We start from the raw sequence: 26,812 nt of genomic DNA on the forward strand, positions 1-26,812 counted from the left end.
GTCCCAGGGGAAAAGAAGACAGGCCAGTTGGTCCAGTTTTGGTGGATTTGTGGAAGGGAATGGGAATGTATTAGTAAGTATGGGGAGAGGCCACCATTGGGCACCTCTAGAGGAGACAGGCTACGCCAGTCTCCAACCCTGGCAGAGGGGAGCCTGAGGGCTCCAGGGGCTCTCAGGGAATGTCATTGCTTAAAAAAAAAAAACTTATATATATTAACCATTCACGGAAGGGTGGGGCACGGGTGGGGCAGGATCAGAGGATCTGGCGTGGCATCCCATAGCCAGTCATGCCTGCCTGAGATGCCCCACGGTTGGTGCCCATCTGCAACCCTATCACATTCTTGCCCTCTTGCAGCTGGTTGTCTGAGAAGTTCCGAGGGTTCTCCTTGGATTTCCTGGGTGGGAAGAGAGAGCTGGTAAGAAGGAGGTCAGAGGTTGCCCCAGTAAAGCTCTCCCCTGTACAGATCATAGCCTTTGCTGTGGGCCCAGTACTGGCCCCAGCTCTGCCCTTGAGAGCCTTGAGCTCTCTGAAGACACCTTTTCATCTCATCTCAAAAGGGACAATAACTTGTTATCTGAGGGAGTTATAAGGATAAGGATTAAGTGAGACGAGGAATGTGGAAGTGCTTCCTAAAGGGCCAGGGCTAGGGAAACATCGGTTGTTCCCTAGGGACAGGAGTGGGCAGGGACACTGTGCCTGCCCCAGTCTTGCAGCTGGCCCAGCAATACTTACTTGGGAAACCAGTTGGGATCCCCAGAAAACAGCCCATCATCTCGGGCTACTGCCAGCCCACCCAGATTCATCAGTGTCCGCTGTACACAGGCCATGTTCTTCCCTGGGAAGGAGAAGAGGGAGGTGTTGGCCTCAGCAGGGCTAAGGTTCTGGATACCTTCATCACTCAGTCAGCAGTCAGTCAGCAGGACTGGTCTCCTATAGTTCTTCTTTTTCCCCATACCCTTCTCCACCCCAACTCTCAACATGGCTTAGTCTCTCATAAAACACACACATACACCCCTCTTGGCTCTGTCCCCACCCACCTTCCCAGAGGTCCACAGTCTGGAAGATGTCCGTGGTGTTGATGCCATAGCGCTCAGCTGCCTGCAGGAACTGAGAGATCTGCTCCATCTGCTTGAAGGCCATGGTGGAGGCCTGGATCTTCTTTACTGGGGCCTGGCCCTCAGGGTACAGTCCATTAATGAGCTCACAAAGCACCTGGGTGAAGGAGAGCAGGTTTGCAGAGGTAAAGACATGCTTACCACAGGTCACCATGTGCTGCCTTCAGCACCAGTAGCTGTGGACCAGAGAGGTTCCTCTTCTACCTGAAGACAGCTCAGACACCTTCATTTGGAGTGAGCCTCAAGGGTCCTTCTTGCCCAGCCTCTGCTTCTGAGCCCAGAATGAAAAGCCAGCATTTAATCTTTCCTTTCTATTATACTATCCCTCTGACTAGAGCACACCTGCTCTTTCCTTAGAGATATTCTTTGGTGTCACCTAGGGCCTTCCTTCTACAGGAAGAAATACAGGAATGTTCCTCCTTACCCTTCACGCAGTGGGCAGGAAGGAAAGCATGGGTCTTTGCACAATAAAGATGTCCAGGCTGAGGGAGAAGTTGGGAATGGTGTGCCCTTAGCCTTTTCTTCCTCAGGTTGAAAAATTCCCAGGTTCCCGCACCCAGCCCTGCTCTCTGACACTTTCAACCCTCAGTGGGCCCAGCTCTCACTGTTCCATCCTTGAGCCAGTTCTGGAAGTTCTCCCGGCCAGGCTGAGGCCGGCCCACATCCTTGCGGCACTGGGTGGTGATCCACTGGATCAGGATCTGCTCCAGGTCTGTGTCGTATTGTTTCTCAATCTTCTGCTGCACCTCCCGGCTCAGGCCATAGGCAGGTCCCCTATTGGCCATTCTGATGGCTAGTGGTGGCTGTAGGGAGCTGAGGGGAGAATACACCTGGGATCAGCACCTGCAGGGACACACATTATATCCTCTAGGGTGGGTCCCAGGGGTGAGGACCAGAACTGCTGCCATACCAAGGAAATCTCTTCTTAACCCCTGGACAGGGACTAGAATAACACTCTTCAGAACTTTGGAAAATGTCATTGGGTTACACAGGCCATCTATGGATTCCCCATTAGATTTCATTTAAACAAATGGCTGTACTATTAGAATGAAGCATAAAACCCACTGGAGTAGAATAAGGGGTACATAAGACCAAGATAGGAGATTCAGCCCCTCATTTGGACTGGTCAGCTTTAACATAGGCAAATTGGTCCTTCTAACTCCAAATTTTCCCTTTACAGCCCTGAGAAGGCAAAGGATTCAGGATAAGGAGGAAGAACATGGAGCAGCTTGGGAAACCTGTGCTAGCAGCTAGAAGACTGGATGAATCAATCCTTGACCAGCCACTGGGTTTTCATTGAACAACTGCAATTTATGCTAGAGACTGTGGAAGAGAGAAAAGTTCTTTGTCCTAAAGTTGCCCAGAGTGTTATTAAGGAGACAAGGTGAGTGCATATGGAAGGGTAAAGATTGCACACAGTTAGACAACATACTGTAGGAATTCAGAGAAGAATATGGGCAGAAGCAGCCTGGGGAGCTGCCTGGAAGATGTTGGTCTAGGTAGGTCCTTAATGGATTTCAGCAGACAAAAGGGAACTTCACATGAGAAACCAGACAGTAAGAACTGGTTCTACTTTCCCTCCTAGAAGCTGTGGCACAAGAACTTGACTACTAACCAAAAGGCTGGCAGTTCAAAGCCACCAGCTACTCCTCAGAAGGAAGGTTGGGCAATCTACTTGTGTAGTGATACTGCCTCGGAAACCCAAGGAGGGGTCGCTATGAGTCGGGTCTGACTTGACGGTATATAACAACAACAACAACAAGATCACCAGGGAGCTCTGGTGGCATAGTGCCTAAGGCATTTAACTGCTAACCAGAAGGTTGGTGGTTCAAACCCACCAGCCACTCCGCGGAAGGAAGAACGGGCAATCTATTTCCGTAAAGATTTACTGCCTTGGAAACCCAAGGAGGGGTTGCTATGAGTCCGAATCAACTCAACGGCAGTGAGTTTGGTTTGTTTTAAAGATGTCCACTCCTAATTCCCAGAACCTCCTTCCATTTGCCCAGACTATGTTACGTTATAGTGCGGATGCAATTAAATTAAGGACCTTGAGATATTATCCTGGATTTTTCAGGTGGCCCAATGTAATCACAAGGGCCTTATAGGTGAAAGAGGAAGTCAGAGTCAGAATCAGAGAAGGAGACGCAATGACAGAATTAGAGGTTGGAGTGATGCAAGGCCATGAGCCAAGCAACGCTGGCAGCTTCTAAAAGCTGGAAAAGGCAAGGAAATGGATTCTCCCCTAGAGCCACCAAGAGAAATGTAGCCCTGCTAATACCTTGATTTTAGCCCAGTGAGACCGCTGCCAAACTTCTGACTTCTACAGTTGTAGGATAATATATTTGTGTTGTTTTAAGCCACTAAGATTATGGTAATTTATTATAGTAGCACTAAGAAATTAATACAAGAGCCGGTATTTTTAGGGAAACCTGGGAACAGAGGGAAGGATGAGGAAGTACACAGGAGGGTTTCTTTAACAGTTTGAAGACTTTGGTTAGCAAGAATGGGAGGTTTCCTGACCACTGGCCTGAGTTGGCAGAACCTCTCTGCGGCCTGTCCCCATACACCACCTCACTGCCTGGGTCCCACACCCAGGGACCTGTCAATCAAGCCCTAGATGCTACTGATGCCCAGGGGGAGCTGAACCAGAGAAATTACACGGTCCCCTACTTCCTGACCCCTTCCTGGACAGGCTCTTCTGCTCTGCAATAGAGCTAGCCTTCTCTCTGCTCACCAAACGGGATCCCCAGGACCAGCACCTGTGTTCAAGGGGGGTGGGGGAGCCGCCCTTTCTTCCCACTTCTGATTCCAGGCCAAGCTAGGTTAGATTTAAGAGATGAAGTCATGCTGGCCCCTCCCTCCCACACACCCCAGGTTAAACAATCTGGCCACCCCCACAATGGGCCTCAGGGTTCAGCTGCAGTACAAGAAGCCAGACCACAGGGGATGCAGCTGTTCAACACCCTCACACCTCTCAGTACCAGAGCCCAGGACAGGCTTTCAGCCTGGAAGGCTAAAGCCAATCCCCTCCGTCATACTCCAACATGGCCGCTCCTTCCTGCTCCTCTTATCGAGCTGCACATTTCAGGCAAAAAGCCTCCCCATAAATCAGTTATTTTTAAACCTCATTAAGAGTAACCCAGCCCCTCCCCCAACTTCCCCCAGGCTGAAAGCTGGGCCAGATGAATGTGGGTCTGGGCCCTGACCTTATACGACTATCCGCAACACAATCAACTGGGGTGAAGGCAGGCAGTTGAGTGGCTGAGGCCTGAAGAAAAAGGAAGGCAGCTTCCTTCCCCTCCACAGCCCAGCCCCAACTTCTCAGCACACTCGCACCAAAGCCATCAAAACCCTTTGCTATCAAGTCAATTCCAACTCATAGTACCCCTCTAAGATAGAGTACAACTGCCTCAATGGGTTTCCAAGGCTGTAATCTTTATGGAAGCAGACTGCCACATCTTTCTTTCTTTTTTTTTTTTTTTTTTGCTAAGCAGCAGCTAGTGGATTCAAACCACTGACCTTTTGGTTAGCAGGCATGGGCTTTACCATGTGCCACCAAAGCTTCTCCTGAGCCATCACTGTCAAAATAAGCCTATAACCTCTAATACAGAGGAGGATGGCTGGAAGACTTGGCAGGATGACAAGGGGGCTGGAGGGCTGTCATCACTCCCTATTCCCTGCCCAAGTTTCCAGACCTCTCTTCTGGGAGCAGTTTCACTGTAGTCACACAGAATTTAAGGCTGTGTCTCCATGGGGCCAAGTGGCCTAAGGCCCAGGGCTCACTACAACACAGGGAAAGAAAGGTCAGGAGAATGATTAACCAAGACACAAGGGTTAGAATGAGACAACAGGGACCGAAGGCAGACCCTGCCAGTGTCCCCCCCCCCCCCCCCCGGGGGGAAGGGCAGATCAGCCTCTCAGAGCCACTTCTGGGCAGAGAGGAGAGGATGGATGCTGAGGGCCTCTCCCACATTCCAGGGTCCGGATACAGCTGGCAGGGCCGTGGCCTCCAGCTGCAAGGTCTCTGCTCCACTCTGGGGCCTTTGCCTTAGAGCCCCAAAATGCCAGAGCCACAGGGCAGAGCTCTGCAAAGGGGTGGGCCCAGCTGGGTCCAGTCTGGCCAGCAGCTGTTTTCTCCACCCGACCCCTACAATCAGGCAGGAGCTGATGGGCTGCGGCTGCTGGAGTTGGAGAGGCCCACCCTGTCGACAGACACCCAGGGGACCGGATCTTGCCCTATCTTGAAGGAAGGGAAAACAGCAAGTCACCCACCAAAGTGGAGAGAAGAGACAGGCCCAGCTGGAAGGCAGGCGTGGGAGATGCCCAGAGCTGGGGATCCCAGGGAAGACAACAGCTGGACGACTTGGGGGGTAGGTTGGCAGTGTGCAAGCTAAACTCCAGAGTTGACTACAGCTATGGGAACAACTCTCACCCCCACCCACAGGATTACAATGGTCAGGAAAGGGGGAGGGATCACAAGAGACACTTCCAACCCTCAGCTCCACCCATCCTGGGTTTGGAAGTTTACCTCACCCCACCCAGCGGCAATGCCAAAGGAAAGGCAGACACGAAGGGGGGCCACTTGAGAGTTCCTGGCTGAAGTGCTTAACTGGGAAGACAAAGGGACGATCATTCACTGTGGAGACAGGACACAACGGAATGTCCCAACTCAGATTTGGTGCTAGGACTATTCTGAAAGGGTGCTGAAGACACCTGCCCACAAAGAGCTACAGGGAAGAAGCAAAACCAAGGATGGTGGGAAACCGAAGATTAGGGGGCCCCCTTAGGGAATCCCCTCACCATCAAGAATTGTGAGCAGAAAAGAAAGCTGAAGTTACACAAACAGGAAGCCGCAAGGTTTGCGTGGGAGGGGGGGTAAGGAGGGGACTGTTGCCATGGCTTCTGTGTACCAAACACTGGAATGGGGGCAGGGTGGGGGCACCGGCAGAAACACCCACTCAACACCGATTAAGTATGGGAAGGCTCTGAGCACAGGGGACAGAGTTGGGGTCCTGGAGAAAGGGTTCACCTCCCAGTAGTTCTGGGGTGTAGCCAGGTACCAAATATTCCTCAAGGAAGTAGCTATGGAGGACATTTGGAGGAGACTGAGAAGTTTGCGATAGAGAGGCAGACTCAAGGAAGTAGATCAGCAGAAGAAGAAATGCCCTGGAAACCTAAGGTGTGTCCTGAGCTTGAGCGCGGCATACCTGAAAATCTGGAGGGAAGAGGGATAGAGTGAAGGAAGGATTAGACATCAGTCCCCAGGGAGCACAGGCAGAGAGAGAGAGAGAGAGAGAGAGAGAGACAGAGAGAGAGACAGAGAGAGTAAGGCAGTGGGGTGAAGGAAGGAGGTAAAGTTGGACAAAGACTACATATTGGTTCTAGACTGGTAAGGCCCATGCGCCCCTGCCTCACCCTATCCTGGCCTCCTCTGTACTTTTAGGTCTCCCCTGTGGACTCAGCACCAAAGGGGTTTGGCTTCTTTTTGGATGCGGAATTAGGAAGAAGGAATAGGGTAAGGGTTGTAAGTGGGGAGCTGTCCCTTTGTCTGGAGCACGGTAGTCAAAGAGAGAACTAAGAAGAGCCCCATCCAAACCTAGGGTCTTCTACACCGGATCTCCACACCGTCTCCCCACTCCGACCCCGCTTCTCTCTGCCCCACCAAATTCCCCTAGAACTTACTAGGTACCAGCTCTACGAGGCCTGCACAGTGCGTTAAGGAGGCGGTTCGCTTCCGGTCTGGCTCGGCTGGCCTCCACAGCCGGCCCCCACCCCACCGCCACACCCAAACCGTTACTGCGGGATGAGTCACCCACCGCCCGCCTAACGCTGGGGTGACGCAGTGGTCTGGGCAGCCCGCCTGCCGCCCGCAGCCACCGCCGCCTTTCCCAGAAGCAGGGAGCACCGGGCGGGGGGCAGCGGGACCCGGATAGGGGCAGGAGGGCCTGGAAGGCAGCCACCTCCGACCTCGCATAGGCAGGGCACTGCAGCGCTGCAGGCCCCCAGATGTCTGAGGTCAGAGGGCTCTCCTATGAGGCGAACCATCCAAGCCTCGACTCCTGACCTGCACCAGGGAAGGTTAGGCCACACTGAGACCCGTGCACAGGGCTCTGTAGCCCCAGTCCGTGACCCTAGTGCCCAGAAAAGCGAGCTAGCAGAAGGAATGGAGAGTGTGGGTTCAGGGACGCAGGCAGACAGCAGGCAGCGCCCAGACTGGCTGCTAGAACCCAGAAGTGAAGTGTCGCGCGGGAAGCTCAGTGCACATGGAGCGGGGCCAAGCGCCGGCGTCAGGGCCTGGGGCTCGCCGTCGATCGGGGCCAGCCGGCTCATCAGAGACGCACTCCTTTCCCCCGTCCCGGGAGGAATCGGCGGATGGAACGCAATCCTCGAGTCACTGCACCGGACGGACGCCCCGTCCATGCACAGCAAACCTTGCCTGACCTCATCGCCCAACAATGCCTGGTCTAGGCATGGGGGAAGGAGGTGACAGTACCAAGCGGGGCAGAGCAGTCATCGAACCCTCGCCTGACCCCAACCTTTGATCCCCAATCTCGCTGGAGCAAGTCCCAAGCGTCAGCTTCTTGCTTTCTGCAGCCCGCGCATACCCCCCTCAGTCCCTGCTCACCGTACAAGCGGGCTGGAGAGCGGCGCGCTCCGGGACGGGCTACAGCGGCGAGTGGTGCGCGGCGGCGGGGCCCGGAGTTTTCAGGCGGCTCCCGCCTCAGACGGGGAGGGCCAGAGGCGGGGCAAGGGCAGCTAGAGTTTAAAGGCACCGCAGCGCGGGGGCGCAGGGGCAGCGTTGGAAAAGAGAGGAACAATCGGCTAGAACACTGATTAGAGACCCTTGGGAGTCTGTGGTCTCCAAAGGCAGCTGTAAGGGTCTCCCGCCCACAAGAACCTCACTTCAACCTCGAAGACCATTGACTTGTACCCCAGTGGGAAACTTCCTGCCTAGGAGGTTAGGTCAAGACTGTGGGCGTGTTTATTGCGGAAGAAGCCTCCCGGTTTATAAAGGCTGGTAAGGTAAACTGAGGCACAGGAAGACGCCCCTTCGTTCTTCACTCTCGCCACTGACTGGATTGTGAAAACAGGACTGGGGCTTGCAGGCTGGGACAGCACCTCCACGTAGTCCTGCTTGCCACCTTCTTCAAGCCTGGGCAGGAACTAACGGTGAGGTCACTCCCTGCCGGAGCCCAAGGGGCGTGGTCAGTGTTGGGACCTAGGGTTCACACGAGATTTCTCTCCCTCTTCATGGGCTCCTCCATGACCTGACATCTGTTTTTAAATCCTGAAGGGATCCGAAGGGGAGGCCTCAGTGGAGGAGGAAGCCGGCAGGGATTCTGCAGTTTCTGAAGCTGTCTGAGGTGGAGAGCAGTATAATTTAGGGGTTGTAGGCTGGCCCCTCCTATTCAGGCTTCAGTTGAACAGAGTTCAACAGTCCCTAGGGGACTGCTTACTGAGGTCCCTGCTTACACCCATCAGTGGAGTTCCTCATGTTTAGTAGAGTCCTTGTTTACTGCGTTTCAAAACTATCAACAACCAGTCCCCTTCCCACCTTCCCATTCAATCTCCCAATCCTAAAACCAGGTGCCCTTAAGTGGACTTGGATTCATGGCGACCCTTTGTGTTGCAAAGAACTGTGCTCCCTAGGATTTTCAAGGCTGTGACCTTTCAGAAGTGGATCACCAGGACTTTCTTCCAAGGTACCTCTAGATAGATTAAAACTGCCAACCTTTCAGTTAGTAGTCAAGCTCTTACCCACTCCCACCAAATGATTCCCAGCTAGCCAAGCGTTATCAATCCTCTATACTTTTACACACTGTTCCTCTCCCTGGAATACTTTCTTTTCCTTGTCTGGTTTCTGGTCTGCTCTACTATTTATCAGCTTTGTGACTCTGGGCAAGTTAAGTTACCAAGGCACTCTGTCTATAAAATAGGACTAATAGTAGTACCTGCCTCAAAGAGTTGTGAAGAATTAAATAATGTATGTAAAGAGCTTACAGCAAGCAGTGCCTGACACATAGTGAATGTTCAAATGTTAGCTATTAGCACCATTATTACCACTTTCTGCTAGGATGCTTCTGAAGCTCCCCTAACCCCTCTCCCCCACCACCAAGAGTAGCATCTGTCCTAACACATGCTGTAAGCACTCACTACATGTTCATTGCCTTGAACAGAATCCTTCCTTTGTGCTATCACATTAACCAACACACAGCTTTATCACAGAACTTATCCCATCATACTGTAACTATTTGTTTACTTGCCTGCCTCACTGCCTAGAAAGAACTTCCCAAGGGCAAAGGCATGTCTTAGTGAACTCTGTATTTTCTCAGCATCTAGCTCAATGGCTTAGTTGGTGATCTCAGTAGGCACTCAATAAATGCTTTTTGAATGAATGTTCAATGCACCTCCATTCATGTAGGAAGACTCTCCTCTTTTAAGGGTCCAGGGATTTTCCCATCCCTCCTTCAGATTCTGGGCTAGACAACACACAAACATTTTTCGAATTTTTTTATTCACCTGTAAAAAACCTCACACCACAAAAAACACGCGCGCGTACACACACACACACACACACACACAGGGGCAGACCTGATTCCTGTTCCAATCCCCGGACTCACCTAGGGATCAGCATGTATCTCCCCTGCCCAAGCCCACCATCAGAGTCTGGGTACCAGAGGGGCAGAGTAGTGCCCCAGATTGGAGCTAGGTCTTGGGGTTCATGTGTCTTTGCCCAGCCTCATGTGCCAGGGATGTTCACAGCAGAGTAGCCTGTTCAGGATGGGGAACTGGCTGTCGATAGACTGGGAACCGGGCCCGAGTGGCATCTCGGCGGCGGCGGAAGGCCAGGAATTCCTCTCGAAGGGCAGCACAGCGGGCCTCAGGGCCAGGAGCATGAGCAGTGTTCAGGGTACAGCCCTCCTCTGGGGTCTTATTACCTGCAACAAGAGGGCAGAAGACAAGGAGGAGTAAGAAGGCTTGAGGTTCACAGAGCGGAAGGCTCAAACACTCTCCGGGGCCTGCCAGTGCAGATGAGTCATGAGAGCAAAACACGGTCTAGAAAATAGCCTGTTCTTGGGTCCAATGGGGGCCAGGGTCTGCCTGGGAACAGACTAGGCCCTAAGGCTTCGGAGGATGTGGGACAGTGAGACCAGGAGGGCTCACGCACCTAGCTCGGGCTCAGCTTCTGGTCGGAGCCGGGGGCCTGCCAAGCCCAGGTGCAGAGTCTCTAGCAGTTCCGTATCCCCAGGAAATTCCGAGTCCCATTCATAGTTCTCATCCACAGATGTGTTCCTCCTGTCAGATGGGACAAAGATGTGGGTGGGTGGAGGAACTGAGGGCAACCAGAAGGCTGGAGTTGGGGTTCCCAAACTTAAACTTGGCTATGAGTTTTCCTGAATATCACAAAAACAAAAGAAAACTAATTGCCATGGAGTCCATGCATGCAGAGTAGACCTGTACTCCATAGCATTTTCAAAGCTATGACCTTTTGGAAGCAGACCACCAGGCTTGTCTTCCAAGGCACCTCTGAGTGGGTTTGAACTGCCAACCTTTTAGCTAGTAGTCAAAAGCTTAATTGTTTGTGCCTCCCAGGGGCTGAATATCCCTGGACCTCAGCAAAAGAAGACAAGGTCTCCAGGCCCCCGAGTGGGAGTGGCGCAGAGAAGGCAGAGGGTATTGGGGAGAAGTTCTGAGATGACAGGGCAGGATCAGGCGGGGATGGGCAAGGAGTCCCCTCACCTCTTGCTGACTGTCACCACATGCTCCCTTCGAGGCCACCTCTCAGGGCCACTAGCCCAGCTGCTGGTGTCCCCTGGAATGGGGCTGAGGTAGCTGCCTCCTGCAGAGGGGGCTGTGGAAGGGGGCCGCAGGAAAGAAGCGCTGCCTCTCCCACTGCTCTGGCTTGTGAGACTGCCCCGAGGGGCAGCAGGGAGGAGGCCTGGCAGCAGCCGCTCCTTCAGTGTCCAGTCGGCCAGTGCTGTGTAAGGAGGCTCTCGGGGGGGTCCAGACCCTATTAGGACCCCAGGGAGCACTGCTCTGGGGGAAACAGAGTCCAGGAGACGAAGAGATGAGGTGGAGCACGGCTGGGTACCCATATAATCTGGGGGTGGAACAGGGCTGGGATCCTCAAGGGGTGGCCAGTCCCCATCCACATTCATCTCCCGAAAGAAGGGCAGGCTCAGATACTGGAGCAGGGGGCCCGGACCTGGCAGGGAGCTGGGTGGGGCTGCTGGAGTGGGCCCCACAGGGCTGATGTCTGCAATGCAGAGGGGCTGCGGGGCCCCACTGGGGCTGCTGCTACTGCAGTCAAAGGACCGGACCTGACGCCGGGCTGGGGTCCGAGGTTCTGGCTGCTTGGGGCCTGACTTTCCTTGGGGGGCCCCCACACTGGATCCCATCACAAAGCGCCCATCTGGGCCCCGGCAAATGGGCTCCAGGGGTAAGGGCCCCCAGGTAGGTGGAAGATCCGGAGGGGGGCTGGGGGGTCCGGTAGGCTCTCCCCAGAGTAGACTCTGGCGCAGACTGGGGGCTGGGGAGCCCTGGAGCTTCAGCTTCGCCACACTGTCAGGACTGCCCGAGCCCGGAGCAGAGCTGGGGAGGGACAGGAGATCAGGGTCTGTGGCCAGTCCCCCTCCCAGGAGCCAGCGTCAGGCCTTGAGAGGTCTGGAGCACAACAGAGCAGAGCTAGGGAGAGCAAGCGAGAAAAGGACCAACATGGTGGAGAGGGTGGAGGGAAGGCACAGCAACACAGGACCAGCCCCACGCTGGGGCCTCTGCACCCAATTCTCTTCTCCCTTTGACTTCTGTTCCCTGTCCTCCCACCCCTCCCCAAGGTGCAGGAAAGGAAGTAGAGGACACTAACATGTACTGTGGGAAAGCAGAAGGATGCCAAGGAGTTGGAGGGACTTACTGTGGGGCCGACTTCCCGGGCGGAGAGAATATAAGAGGTGGATCTGTAAGGGAATGAGAACACAGGCAAAGAATAGTAAGTCCCTCCAGGGTCACAGGCACAGACCCTCTCACCCAACTTTAGGCACCCAGCCTCATACAGAAGGCCTCCAGTCGCGGGGGGGCGGGGGGGGGGAAGCTGGCAAGGCTCTATAGGGCCCTGGGCTCTGGAAATGGACCACGGAGGAGGGAGGGATTTTCCTCCAAGTTTTCAGGTTACTTGGATCCACAGGTCAATGCCCATGGCAGAAGCAGTCAAGAATTCAAATGACATATTGCATTGAGCAAATCTGCTGCAAAAGAACTCTAAAGTGTTAAAAAAAAGCAAAGATGTCATTTTGAGGACTAAGGTGTGCCTAGCCCAAGCCATGGTATTTTCAATCACCTCATATGTATCTGAAAGCCGGACAATGAATTAGGAAGACTGAAGAATTGATGCATTTGAATTATGCGTTGGTGAAGGACACTGAATATACCATGGACCACGAGAAGAATGAGTAACTCTTGTCTTGGAAGAACAGCCAGAAAGTTCCTTAGAAGTGAGGATGGCAAGACATCCTCTCACGTAATAAACCAAAACCAAACCCACTGCCATCAAGTAGATTCTGACTAATAGAGACCCCCATAGGGCTTCAAAGGTGGTAAATATTTACAGAAGTAGATTGCCCAGTCTTGCTTTCACGGAGTGGCTGGTGGGTTTGAACCACCAACCTTCTGGTTAGCAGTCAGATGCCTATGAACATGTTATTTCAAGGGGTCAGTCCCTGGAGAGGGATATCATATTTGGTAAAGTACAGAATCAGCCAAAAAAAAGGGGGGCTCTCAATAAATTAGCACTGTGGCTGCAACAATGGGCTCAAACACAGCAATGATCGTAACGATGGTGCAGGACTCAGTTGTACATAGAGTCACTGTTAGTCAGAACCCACTGGACGGCAGTTGACAACTCTCACTGCCACTGAGTCGGCTAGGACTCATAATGAGCAACCCCTTCTTGGGTTTCTGAGGCAGTATCACTAAGGAAGTAGATTGCCCAACCTTCCTTCTGAGGAGTGGCTGGGGAGTTTGAACCTCCAGCCCTCTGGTTAGCCGTCAAATACCTTAGGCACTATGCCACCAGAGCTCCCACAGCAACAACTAAGAGTAGCTTATGGAAGGGCAGGGCTCTTGTAGTGTCTAGGTCTGGGCTCAAGAAGCAGGTAGGCTAACCACCAGCCTGCTGGATGACGGTAGAAGCCTACCTTGGCGGAGGCGCTTGCGGCGGCGGCGGGCAGCCCTGCGCCGGTTCATGAGGCAGGCGGCCAGGATGCTCACAAGGACGGCCACGCCCAGGAAGCAGACACCGCCCACTACGCCAGCCAGCACCGGCTGGGGTAGAAGGCCAGGCAGCTGGGTGCGTGACGGGTAGACCTCCAAGCCTGGGCAAGGAGCGATGAGTAAGTGCCCAAGGCTAGGTGGGCTTGGGGCATGCCCCCGCCCCTAGCCCCCCATGCCCTTCTCTCCAATGAGTTCTCACCAGAAGTGGAGACGTTGGCCGTGTTGCTGGGCTCACTGACATAACTACCGGCAAAGGCCACAAGGCGGAACTCATAGAAGACATCCTGAGGGTGCCAGGAAGAGCGTCAGGGCAAAGCACCGCCCACCCCAACCCCATTTGGCAAGTCTTCAGTTGGTTGTTACCAGGTAGGAAGGAGATGAAGATGGTCAAATCAGGGTTTAGATTATCACTCTGGGAAGCACCAGGAAATGGAACGGTGGGCCGGAGAGCTGCTAGGAGGACTCTCCCAGTGCGGCCTCCCATACATACCTTGATGAGCCCTGGTACCAGCAGCTGCATTTCTGTGCCTCTCACGGCCCTGTCCAGCACCTCCCAGCCCTGGGCGCCTTGCCGGCTCTCCAGCACATAGCCATCCAGCTTCTTGGGGACCAGTTCTGGTGGGTCCCAATGCAGGAGTACCCCCCGAGGTGTCCTTACTGCCACGAGACCTCGGGGAGGGGACAGGGGAGGAGGTATCTCTGTCGGGGGAAGCCTGGGGGCAGCTGGTGTGGTAGGAAGCCCTGTTGGAGACAGGCAGGTCAGAGATTGGATCTCCAGTCCTTCATCCTCTTCTCTGGCCTTCCACAGCCCTCCAAAAAACCAAAACCCACTACCATCGAGTCGATTCCAACTAATAGCAATCCCCATTGGGTTTCCAAGGCTGTAAATCTTTATAGAAGCAGATTGCCTCATCTTCCTCCCATGGAGCAGCTGGTATGGTTAAACCACCGACCGTCTGGTTAGCAGCCAAATGCCTTACTCACTACGCCACCAGAGTTTGTTTCCACAGCTCCCAATGCCCAACTATCCTTCCAAAGCTCCTAAAGACAAGCCCAAATTATCTCCCACAAGCCCCTCTGGACCCTAAGCTCCCCAGCACCCCTGCTCCTCTCCCATTCAGGTCCTCCTATGTCTAGGCTTTCCCTACCACCCCTCCCTCATCCTTGTCTCTGCTGCTCAGGAGTGAGGGTTCTCACCTTCAGGAGCAGACAAGACGATCTCGCTGAAGGGCCCACTCCCCAGTTTGTTCTGAGCGAGGATGCTGAACTGGTATTGGGTGTGGGGCTGCAGCCCTTGCACCAGAAGGTGAGCAGCTCCTACAGGCACTGCCAGGGACACCCAATCATAGTGGGCTCGGTCAGGACGTTTGGCCCTGGGGGGCATGAGGAAATGGGGGCATCTGAGGAGCTAGGAATACCAGAAAGACTTCAGAGAGCTGAATTTGGTCCCTCCCCAACTTTCAACCATTCAGGTCTCAGGACCTGGGCCCTGAACATCTAAGTTTCTCTGGAAACAGGGCAGCGAGTTGGGGCAGGACCAGGGATAAAGGGATAGGAAAAGGCCCAGAGAGCCAGAGAGATTCAGGTGGAGAGGAGAGGAGAGGAAGTGAGACTGGTGCACAGTGATGGCAGGGGCACTCACAATGGGGTGTACCAGACACTGAATCTCTGCAGATAGCCACCATCAAAGCCAGGCTCCCAGGAGACATTGGCACCCTTGGGCAAAGGTACCACGGACACATTTGTGACAACATGGGGGCTGGTGCCTGGGTAGACAAGAATGGGGCAAGAGATGGTGCTCAGGGCCCAACAGAAGGTGAAGAGCTAAAGTGAGCTCAAGGTCTCTTCCTTCCACCCCTCACCTCAGGGGTCCTCCCATGTGGGCATCCAAAAATGATTCCCCTATTTCCTGTCCCATATGGTTTTCTCCAGCCCCCTGTCCCGCTCTTCAGCCACTAACCCAGCACATAGACATTCGTAGAAGTGGCTACTCGGGTGACAGCATTGCTGGCACTGCACTCCCATCGCCCGTGGGCCTCCTTGGTCAGTGGCCGCAGGATCAGACTGCTGTTGCTGTCCACCTGGGCCTGGCCTCGCAGCGCCCGACCCACCTACAGAACCACTGGTCAGCCCTGAGGACACACGCAGCCACCCCTCACCAAGGGCGCCACTCTTCTCTCTGGGCAGCTCCAGCTTCCTCCCACCCCACCTCTGACAGCCCTCTTTCCCACATTCTCCTTCCCACAGAATGGCCCAGGGGAAGGAAAGGCAGGGATGTAGTGGGCACAAATATAGGTAGAGCAGTCAGGAGCCTTACCTTAGTCCAAGAGATAATAGGAGGAGGGTCTCCTTGGGCAGAGCAAGGGATAAGTAGCTCCCGCCCTACTTCCTGGAAATATTCTTCCTTGGGCCGTTCTATAAAAGCTGGGGGAGCCTGCAAGCCAGGACTGGCATTGGGAGGGGGCTCTCTTGTGGCCTTGCTTTCATTGCTAACTCAGCCTAATTACTTCCCCTTCCTGTCACTCCCTGTTACATCATATGTCTCTATCTCATTCTTTCTCCAGCTCTCAATTTCTTTCTAGCTTTAGTGGGCGGGGCTGGAGGGAACTGTTGGGATAAACAAGGATTTGGGGTAGGGGTAGGTCTCTCTGGTGATGTCCAAACCTCTACAGAACACACCCTTTTACTCTCCTTTTTTGCTTTCCAAGCTTTTCCTCCCTAGAGGTTGGTGAGAATTTGGGTTTGTTGTTGTTGTTATGTGCTGTCGAGTCAGATCTGACTCATAGTGACCCCTCCTTGGGTTTCCGAAGCAGTATCACTACGGAAGTAGATTGCCCCATCTTCCTTCTGAGGAGTGGTTGGTGGTTTGAACCACCAGCCTTCTGGTTAGCAGTGAAGTGCCTTAGCCACTCTGCTACCAGAGTTCCCACGAGAACTGGGGTAGTTAGGGTCCATTTCTATCCTTTGTTCTTTATGTCTTACTGTGTGGATATGTTGTGTGCCTGACATCCTACTTCCCCAGCACCATCTCTGCCAAAGTGTCTGTGTATAGCATTTGACAACTGCTACTGTGGCCACTATGGGGAAGCCAGAGACTTAGGAGTCCCTCCCACACATATCTATCCACCTTAATCTGTCAGCCAGGCCTCAGCAGTGAGGCACACATCTTCAGCATCTTCAGCCACCTGACCTACTTCTGCTGCAGGCCCCTGGACCACCTTAGGCCTTACCTTGAGCAGCACACGTGTTACTGGGGAGGGCCCTGCGGTACCAAGGCTGTTGTAGGGGGTGCAGGAGTATTCTCCTAGGGCATCCTCATTCCCCAAGGCAATGAACAGTGAGCCTTCTGGGCCCTGGGACCAGCCTGGGAACTGAGAGAAAGAAGAGATGACAACCAGAGAACCTCAGGAGATGCAAGACCATAATGGGAGAGGCAAGGCAGGAGACAGAGACCATATGAGCAACCCACCTGTATGCAAATGTCTCAAGTATCTCTGGACCTGACCTCTCTCTGAATTCCAGTCCCTCATTTCTCTCTATCCAGCTAAGAGGCCATTATAAATAACTGTGGCAGCTATGACTACACAATTCTAGGGGGCACCATACACAGAAAATACAGAGTGTGAATGGGATCCCCCTAAAGCTGGAATGAAGCCCTCTGGGGCTTGCTGCCTGCTCGGACCTCATCTGGCTATTCCCCCAGCATTCTGCAACTAAATTCAGCATTTCCACCCTAACCAGTTAGCCACTTGTCTAACTGACACCAATCCATGATAACTCCATGTGTGTCAGAGTAGAACTGTGCTCCACAGCATTTTCAATGGCTGATTTTTTCAGGAGTAGATCATCAGGCCTTTCTCTTGAGGCACCTCAGGATGGACTTTAACCTCCAGCCTTTCATTAGCAGCCAAGCACTTAATAAGTGTTTTCACCACCAAGAGACAGACTCCTTTTCACCCCAAACCAGTTCCTCTTCCTAGCATCCCTATTTCTATCAAAGACCCCACTATACTACCTGTAAGTCTGTCATCTGGGAAGTCCCTTTGGCTGGGCATGAGAACCCATCCTTCTCCATGTCTTCTTCTCTAACTCAGATTTCATAACCTCATACCTGGACCATTTCAACAGCCTATGAGCTCCTCTCCCTGTGTCTAGTCTCTCCCCGTCCACATTCCAATGGACAAACTCAACCGATCACAAACAACTCTGATGGTATCACACCATTGCTCACAATACTTCACGGGCTCCAGATGCCTTTTGTTGTTATTGTTAGGTGCTGTCGAGTCGTCTCCAACTTATAGTGACCTCGTACAGCAGAACGAAACACTGCCCAGTCCTGTGCCAGCCCCACAATCTTTGCTATATCCAAGCCTATTGTCGTAGCCACGGTGTCAATCCATCTCATTGAGGGCCTTCCCCTGTTTCATTGTCCCTCCACTTTGCCAAGCATGATATCCTTCTCCAGGGAATGGTCCCTTCTTACAACATGACCAAAGTAGGTGAGACAAAGTTTGGCCATTCTTGCTTCCAAGGAGCATTCTGGCTGCACTTCATCCAGGACAGATTTGTTAGTTCCTTCAGCAGTCCACAGTACTTTCATCATTCTTTGCCAACATTACAACTCAAAAGCACTGACTCTTCTATGGTCTTCCTTTTTCATTGTCCAGCTCTCACATGCATATGAGGCAACTGAAAATACCATGGCTTGTGTCAAGCACACCTTAGTCTTTAAAGAAACATCCTTGCTCTTCAGCATTTGAAAGAAGTCCTTTGCAGCAGATTTGCCCAATGCTATACGATGTCTGATATCTTGACTGCTGCTTCCACTGGTGTTGATTGTAGAATGAAGTAATTTGAAACTTTGCAACTTCAATCTTTTCTCAATTTATCATGATGCTCCTTATTGGTCCCGTTTTGAGGATTTTTGTCTTCTGTATATTGAGGTACAATCCCTACTGCAGATTATATATAGTCCTCAGTCTTCATCAGTGTTTCCTTCCTCTAATCCTGATGCCACGTTCTTCTTCATATAGTCCACTTCTTGGGTTATTTGTTCAGCATACAGACTGAATAAGTATGGTGAAAAGATACAACTCCTTTCTTGATTTTAAACCTTGTTCTGTTTGAACAGCAGCCTCCTGGTCTATGTAAAAGTTCTTCATGAGTACAATTAAGTGTTCTGGAATTCCCATTCTTTTCAGTTACCCATAATTTGTCATGATCCACACAATTGAATGCCTTTGTATAGTCAATAAAACATAAGTAAACATCCTTCTGGTATTCTTTGCTTTGAGCCAAGATCCATCTGACATCAGCAATGATATCCCTTGTTCCACATCCTCTTCTGAATCTAGCTTGCATTTCTGGAAGTTCTCTGCCTATATACTGCTGTAATGGTTTTTGAATTATCTTCGGTAAGATTTTACTTGCGTGTGATAATAATGATATTGTTTGATAATTTCCACATTCTGTAGTGTGTTAGACTGGGTTCTCTAGAGAAACAAAACCAGTAAAGTTTATGTATGTGTATATATAGAGAAATTTATCTTAGGAAAATGGCTCACACACTTACAGAAGCTGTCAAGTCCAAAGTTCCTGTATCAAACGTCAACCTGGAGCCTTTTCCACATCAAGGTGGAGGCTCTTCCCGACTCTTGCAGCTGCAAGGGCTGAGCTCAAGGCAGTACACCGGCTGTTGACTCCAACGAATGACAAATCCAAGATCTCTAGGCCAAATGGTGGATTGTTCACTCACGGACAGTTGTAGGCACCACAATAGAATCCCGATCCACAGAAGAATGTCTCTTTTCCTGGAATGTCCATAGATATACTAGAAGCAGGCCACACTCCTAGGGAAACTCCCTTTCAAGAGATTGCCTGCTCATAACATAATCATCTGATCCCATCATGGGAATAACCACATCACAACAGCTTAAACCACACAGAATTGTGGTCCAGCCAAGTTGACACACAGCTCCAACTGTCACATGTGGGATCACCTTTCTTTGGAATGGGTACAAATATGAATCTTTTCCAGTCAGTTGGCCAGGTAATTGTCTTCCAAATCTTTTGGCATAGCCAAGTGAGTGCCTCCAGTGTGGCATCCGTTTGTTGAAACATCTCAATGGGTATCCCATCAATTCCTGGAGCCTTGTTTTTCACCAGTTCCCTCAGTGCAGCTTCAACTTCTTCCTTCAATACCATTGGTTCTTGATCGTATGCTACCTCCTGAAATGGATGAACATCAACCAGTTCTTTTTGGTACAGTGACTGTGTATTCCTCCCATCTTCTTTTGATGTTTCCTGCATCATTCAATATATTGTCCATAGAATCTTTCAGTATTGCAACTCAAGGCTTAAATTTCCTCTTCCTCTTTCAGCTTGAGAAATGCCAAGCATGTTCTTCCCTTTTGGCTTTCCAACTCCATGTCTTTGCACATTTCATAATAATAATTGACTTTGTCTTCTCGAGCTGCTCTTTGAAATCTTCTGTTTAGCTCTTCTATCTTGTCATTTCTTCCATTTGCTTTAGCTACTCTCCATTCAAGAGCAAGTTTCAGAGTCTCTTCTGACATCCATTTTGGTCTTTTCTTCCTTTCCTGTCTTTTTAATGACCTTTTGCTTTCTTCGTGGATGATGCTCTTGATGTCATCCCCCAATTGCTCTGGTTTTCGGTCATTGGTGTTCAGTATATCAAATCTATTCTTTAAATGGTCTCTAAATTCAGGAGGGATATAATCAAGTTCATTTTTGGCTCTTATGGACTTGTTTTAATTGTTTTCAACTTGAACTTATACTTGCATATGAGCAGCTGATGGTCTGTTCCACAATCAACTCCTGGCCTTGTTTTGGCTGAAGATATTGAGTTTCTCCATTGCCTCTTGCCACAGATGTAGTTAGTGTGATTCCTGTGCACTCTGTCTGGTGAAGTCCACGTGTATAGCCACGATTTGTGTTGTTGAAAAGAGGTATTTGTGTTGTTCTTGCAAAATACTATCATGCGATCTCCAGCATTATTTCTATCTCCAAGGCCAAATTTTCCAACTACCAGTGATTCTTCTTTGTTTCCAACTTTTGCATTCCAGTCACCAGTGATAATCAGCACATCTTGATTACAGGTTTGGTCAATTTCAGAATGCAGAAGTTGTTTAAAAATCTTCAATTTCCTCATCTTTGGCTTTGGTGGTTGGTGCATAAATTTGAATAATAGTTGTATTAACTGGCTTTCCTTGTAGGTGTATGGATATTATTCTATCACTGACAGCATTGTACTTCAGGATTGATCTTGAAACATTCTTTGTGATGAATGTCACACCATTCCTCTCCAATTCATCATTCCCAGCATAGTAGATCATATGGTTATCTGATTCAAAATGGCCCCAAAAGGTCCATTTCAGCTCGCTGATGCCTAGGATATCAATCCTTATGCATTCCATTTCATTTTTGACAACTTCCAATTTTCCTAGATTCATACTTCATGCATTCCATGTTCCAATTATCAATGGATGTTTATAGCTGTTTCTTATATTGAGTAATGCTACTTCAGCAGATGGAGGCCCCGAAAGCTCTACTTTATCCATATCACTAAGGTAGGCTCTACTCTGATGAGGCAGCTCTTCCCCAGTCATATATTGAGTGCCATCTGACCTGAGGGGCTCATCTCCCTGCACTGTACCAGACAATGTCTCAGGGCTATTCATAAAATTTTCCAGTAATATATTAGATAGTGTTTCACTACTATTCATAAGGTTTTCACTGGCCAATTCTTTGAGAAGTGGATGGCCTCTTCGTTCTTCTGAGTCTATCTCAGTCTGGAAGCTCCACCAAAACCAGTCCACTATGGGCACCCCTGTTGGCACATCCTCCAGCCTCACAGCAACATGCAAGCCACCATAGTGTGAGAAACCAACAGACAAGTCTGTCCCCCTTAGCTGTTCCAACCACTCCTCTCACTTCCTGGGCTACCCCCCTACATGTTCCTGCCGGCCCTGTCTGCCACTGTTCCCTGCCACTTGGGGGCTGTCCCCCACCTGCCTAACCTGTTCTGGCTGAACCTTACCTGTTCTTTTTAGTCTAAAGCCTTTAGACTTTAAAAAAAGAAAAAATTCTACAGAAATGTATTGAGTATGACTACTGGGGACACTATGATTAAAAGATGCAATCCTAGCGCTCAAGGAATTTATAGTCTCTGCAGACAAATAAAAGATCCCAGTCACCTTGGATTGAGGCACTATTTCCTTGATATCCACAGTTCTTCCTTTTGGCTTCAACCTGTCTTTCCAGCTTTCTCTGCACCACATATGTTCCTACAAGCACTTCTGCTCCCACCAAACTGCAGGACTCATTATTCACACTACACACACATTATTCTATTTCCTGCCTTTGGGCTGTGGTTTCTGCTTGGAAGTTTTGTCCATCCTTCAAGGCCCATGATCCAAATCCCTAAGAGGAAGGCACTTACTCCAACGCTATCCTTCTAGCACAGTGTCTCTATGTGCTGTCTGTTATGGACCAAATTGTGTCCCTTGACAATACATATGTGAGATAAATCCAAACCCCTATACCTGTGGATTAAATTCCATTTGGCAGTGGAGTTTCTTATGTTAATGAAACCATATCCATGTAGGGTGTGTCTTAAACCAAGCACTTTTGAGATACGAAAAAAGCAGATTAGGCACAGAAGCAAGCAAGCAAGCATGGATGGGGAAAGACAGAAGCCACACCATGTAAAGATCACCAAGGAACACAAATTAAAGACAAGGACTCTCCCCTAACGCCAATAGAAAGAGAGCCTTCTCCTATAGCCACTGTGCTGAATTTGGACTCCTAAACTGTGAGAAAATGAATTTCTGTTCAATAAAGCACTCACGTTATAGCATTGTTATAGCAGCACTAAGAAACTAAAAAGCACTGTCCTACTCCCTTTAGGCTGTACCTTCCTTAAAGATGGTGCCTCTTTGTCTCTGCTCCCCACTCAACACTCTGCACAACACCTCATGAGAAGTGCACGTTCTGTGGTCACTCAATCAAACTAACTCCACCTCAGCTGTCCTTCTGACCAGAACAGCATCAAACTAAGCTGTTCTTTCCCCCTGCCCCAAGCCTGTACCTTGTCCAGCTGCAGAGCCTGGCCATCCTTGGTCCAGCTGACAAAGAGCAGTGGGGGATTGGCACGAACAGGACACTGGATCACACCCCGCATGCCTACAGGCAGGGCTGTCTCAGGAGGCATGGATATCACCTGGGCTGGATCTGAGGGAAGAAGCAGTGGCATGTTAGTGGGGAGGGACAGCTCTGGCCCAAGGGAGAGGTGGGAAGGTGAGGGAAGGAGGTGGGTGAGGCTTACAGAGCACGGTGAGGTAGGCAGAGGCCGAAGGCGGGTGTAGGAGGCCATTGCTGGGCACACAGGTGTAGAGGCCAGCATCGTCAGGCTGGGCAGCCTGCAGCCGTAGGCTCCCATCCACCAAGATCCGTACCCGGGACTGTAGGCGGCTGTAATATGGCATGCATGGGGCATGGTCCAGACTCTGCCCAGCCCCAGGGCTCCTCAAAAACTTTCTACCAATCCCCCACCCCCACCTCTTCCAAGCCCCACCTGATATGGAAGACATTGATGCTGTCTTGGAACCAGCTGTAGGTGAGGTTTGCAGGATATGCCTCAGCCTGGCAGGCCAGGGAAACATCCTGGGAGGCATTGACCGTGCTGTTTTTTGGGGGTACCACAATGACTGGAGGTCCTGGAGGAAGCACACAGGAAGGGAGGTGGCTTCAGTTCACAGTCCTCCAAGAACCCTGAGGTCACTTCTATAGTTCCTCTCAGCTCTACCTTCTGGAATATGAGGCTGGTTCTTGCAGAGCCTTGGGGAACTGCATTAAGACCTTGCCCTCAGGTTTAAGAAGAGTTCATACTCTCCCCTGAGACCAGCTCTCCTTACACTCCACCAGGGGTAATCCCATTTATCTGGTTTCCCCCACCTAGAAACTGGGGTGGTGGTGGTGGGAGGAGTAAGGCTCAGTTTTAACTGTCTGCTCCATTACCCTCAGTTACTGCTTAGTTACCATTTACTCAGTTACCCATCTGTCAAGTCTTAAATCACTCTCTCTCTTAGCCTAATCCAGGTACCCCAAACTTCCTCCAAAGATGCTGCAGCATTTCCCAATTCTGAGCGGATAATAATATGAGCTGGCATGTGGAGCCCCTACGGCAGGCCAGGCACTCTGCTAAGCACTGGAATTCTATCAACTCATTTAATCTTCACAAGAACATTTTGTGATAGGAATTATTCTATCTTCTAGATGGAGAAATTAAGATTGAAAGGCAGAGAGATGGTTAGGTGACTTGGCCAAGGTCAGCAGGGAAAGTAAGATTCATATTTAGGCCTTCCTGATGCTAGAGACTGCTCATAACCATTGTACCACCCTGCCTTGCCCACAGCACCACAGCACTTTATTTCACAAATTAGTCTTTTATCCCCACATAGATAATATACTCTCTGAAGGCAGAGTCTGGGCCTTAGACTTCTCAGCTTCCCTCCTAAAGGGGAGGTCTGGGCCAGGAATATGCCAATCACTGTGCTTGGTAGTTACCTAATTAAGACCTTGTAACAGCCTGAAAAGTAGGCATGGACCTAAATAAGGAAACTGGGGCTCAGGGAGGTTAAATGGCTCACAGTCAGAAGATTTGACATGAGCACTCATGCCCTTTCCATTCTCCCACACTGCTGCTGGACACTAAATATCGCTCATCCATTTGCTGATCTTTATAAAATTAAGACGATGGTTTTAGAGCAACAGCCTGCATTGGGAACTCCCTCACTCTCCAGAGGCCTCTATCCTCAGGCCCAAGTCTCCTCCCCACTCCTCCTTTGTGTCCCAACCCCACCCCTAGCCACTGGTCACAGTCCTTTCCCACATGTGTCCTGGGTCCCATCCCTCCCACCAATTAGCACCTTGCACCAGCAGCTGAGTGGCATGGGTGGCACTGCCCTCGGTACTGGATGCTTGGCAGGTGTAGACCCCAGAGCTGCCCCGCTCGGCCCGCCGGATCCACAGCGTTCCATTCTGCACCAGGGGAAGGAGTTCGTGACTATAGTCCCTTCCCACCGGCCTCAGATGTTGTGCTTTCGAGGCTGGCCAGCAGAGGGCGGCAGGACCCAGGCTCAATGCAGCCAAGGTGCGCCCCTCCTCAGCTGATTGGTCTCCCAGCCTACCTTTTGCCGGCTTTGTCCTCCAGACCCGCTCCCAGGCCTCCATCAGTCCCTGGCCTCTGTCCGACCCACCCTGCCCAGCCCAAGGCTTACCTGCACCTGGCCCTGGCCAAGGTCCTGTCCTCGGAGCTTCCAAGTCACGCGAGGCTGGGGGCTCCCGCGGGCCACACAACGCAGAGTCACGGGCTCCAGTTCCCGCACTTCCAGCACTGGGGGAGGTGTCTCCTGGAATTGAGGGGGCGCTGCGGAGAGAGAGGAGTGAGGGGCTGCCAGAGGAGCTTAACAGCCCTAAGAACATGTCAGAGGGCCAGGGAGACAGCCTACTTGGGGCTCAGCTTCAGAATGCCCAGCTACAGAGGAACTCCAACCCAGAGCCACCCTGTGTGCTGCACCCAAAGCAAGCCTACACCCACACACTGGCCTGCCAAGCTGGGAGTGAGTACAGGCTGGGGGTCCAAAGCAAGAAGAGCTAGGTGCCCTCAGGAGAGCACTGTTCTGGAAGTCAGGAGGCCTGGGATCTAGGATCTGCATGATCTAGCCTTTCTGTGCCCCAGCTTCCTCATCGGTGAAATGGGAATAATTATGACCTCTCCCCTTCTTAGGATTGAAGGAGAATTGATGAAGCACTGGGTGAAAATGCATTTTGAAAAAACAAAGTGCTATATATATGTATGTGAGCTATGGTTTACTCAGGGCCCAAGTCCACCCCTCAGTTGCCATCTTATGGCAAGGGAAGCAGGAGCAGGGCAGAGAGGAAAGAACAAGAAGCTCTTCACACAAAGCCTGAAGTCTAGAAAGCTGACTGGATTTAGATTTGAAGAACTGAAAGGGTAGGAGGATGCAGTGAGCATGCAAACATGGGTATCAGAAAGGGTGGAGCACTGGAACTGCATGTGGATGGAAATAGAACTTCCTCTTCCCATTTTTCCCACCAGAGGTCCCCATCATTCCCCTTCTTCACCACTTGCACCCCAGCTTCATACAATTGACTGTGAGATGCACCCAGGAGCCGTTAGCAAAGTCGTCCTCAGGGCGGTGCTGGTCCAAGAAGAACACACGGCACTCGTACCAGCCCTGGTCTTCCACCCGGAGCCCCTGGATCTGGAGTGATGCCCCTTTCTGCAGCCGGACTCGCCCTGGGGGAGGAGCCCTGAATCAGAGATGCCCATAGGACCTCATGGTAGTCCCCAACACCTGGCCACACTGGTCATTCTCAGAGGTCAGGAACTGGCTCAGTCTCTCTCAGTTACCCGAATAGAGTGGGCCTTGAGGAGGCATATGTGGGGATGGAATCACTGGGGGCTGGGGTCACTGGGAGTAGGTCTCTGGGTCCAGCCCCTCTGACCATTCCTGTCTTTCAGCAGGGTGGACCCAGTGTAGACAAAGAGAAACCCAGAAAGGCAGAAGGTGGACAGAAAGTTCCACTAAACTTCACTCAGCTTCCTGCATTGAGGGAAGTGGGTAGGGGAGCCAGCACATGGTCTCCTCTGGATTCTTGCAACATCTGCCCCTCACTCCAGAGTTCTTCCATAGGAGAAGGTATGAGCTTCCAGGAGCCCTCCTCCCACCAGAGGACTCCCTGGAAACCAGCAGAGACTGGGGCCCTCGCAGGGACCTAGACCTCCCCTGACAAAGCCCCTAATCCCTCAGGGCTATTATCAGCGGCCTAAGCGCCTTAGGGTGGCCACAGTCTAGCCCAGCCAGGCAGCAAAGTCAGCAGCCTCATCCCCAGCCTCTCCATGCCCCAGGCACTCAGGCTCCAGCTGACTGACCACATACAGCCACAAAGCCACAGCCCAAGCAGACACCTCAGCCCCAACTTAGTCAATACCCACACCACATAGCCTCAAAGGGAGAGTGTGTACCCCAAACCCCTCTAGTTCTCCCCTAATAGACTCAACACCCCAGACAGCTTTAGGGGTCCCTGGCACTGCAACTAAGTGAGAGAGGCACACACAGAAAGACCTAGACACAATCCCCACTCTGCTGTGTGCTCCTTTGGGCAAGTTACTTAAACTTTCTCAACTTCAGTTTCTTCATCTTCAAAAAATGAAAGCACAGTTCTGGCAAGATGGCGGACTAGGGAGAAAGACTGCACAGACCCTCTTCAACAAAGAAAAGAGAAACCAATTAACACAGACACAGAAGATAATCCTGGACCCCTGAGCCTTGAAGGGAAGGATATAGAAGTAGACTAAACCCCAACTAACAGAAGAATTTGC

The 26,812-nt window shown here is 51.4% G+C and overlaps 2 protein-coding genes across 2 annotated transcripts in view; both read right to left on the reverse strand.

Annotated features, from left to right (window-relative positions):
* Window positions 1-253: 253 nt before the first annotated feature.
* Window positions 254-1,901, reverse strand: TAGLN2 (transgelin 2). Its single transcript, XM_007947694.2, has 4 exons — window positions 1,722-1,901; window positions 1,039-1,213; window positions 734-836; window positions 254-395 (listed from the first exon to the last, which is right to left on the reverse strand). The coding sequence occupies exons 1-4, from the start codon at window positions 1,899-1,901 to the stop codon at window positions 254-256; spliced, it is 600 nt and encodes a 199-aa protein (XP_007945885.1).
* A 7,972-nt stretch (window positions 1,902-9,873) lies between these two features.
* IGSF9 (immunoglobulin superfamily member 9) overlaps window positions 9,874-26,812 on the reverse strand; it is a 26,715-nt gene continuing 9,776 nt past the window's right edge. Inside the window, exons 3-20 of the mRNA XM_042781899.1 lie at window positions 25,574-25,726; window positions 24,663-24,832; window positions 24,333-24,444; window positions 22,979-23,120; window positions 22,730-22,875; window positions 22,493-22,635; window positions 16,614-16,754; window positions 15,701-15,817; window positions 15,344-15,494; window positions 15,026-15,149; window positions 14,581-14,756; window positions 13,874-14,124; window positions 13,583-13,667; window positions 13,308-13,484; window positions 12,029-12,071; window positions 10,858-11,709; window positions 10,286-10,413; window positions 9,874-10,055 (exon numbers count right to left, since the gene is read on the reverse strand). Coding sequence (XP_042637833.1) covers window positions 9,874-10,055; window positions 10,286-10,413; window positions 10,858-11,709; window positions 12,029-12,071; window positions 13,308-13,484; window positions 13,583-13,667; window positions 13,874-14,124; window positions 14,581-14,756; window positions 15,026-15,149; window positions 15,344-15,494; window positions 15,701-15,817; window positions 16,614-16,754; window positions 22,493-22,635; window positions 22,730-22,875; window positions 22,979-23,120; window positions 24,333-24,444; window positions 24,663-24,832; window positions 25,574-25,726 — 3,293 coding nt within the window. The remainder of the gene's footprint in view (window positions 10,056-10,285; window positions 10,414-10,857; window positions 11,710-12,028; window positions 12,072-13,307; window positions 13,485-13,582; window positions 13,668-13,873; window positions 14,125-14,580; window positions 14,757-15,025; window positions 15,150-15,343; window positions 15,495-15,700; window positions 15,818-16,613; window positions 16,755-22,492; window positions 22,636-22,729; window positions 22,876-22,978; window positions 23,121-24,332; window positions 24,445-24,662; window positions 24,833-25,573; window positions 25,727-26,812) is intronic.

Source organism: Orycteropus afer, unplaced genomic scaffold (genome assembly GCF_000298275.1).
Source record: "Orycteropus afer afer isolate SDZICR_OR568_19922 unplaced genomic scaffold, OryAfe1.0 scaffold00193, whole genome shotgun sequence".
In the NCBI taxonomy this organism is placed as follows: Eukaryota; Metazoa; Chordata; class Mammalia; order Tubulidentata; family Orycteropodidae; genus Orycteropus; species Orycteropus afer.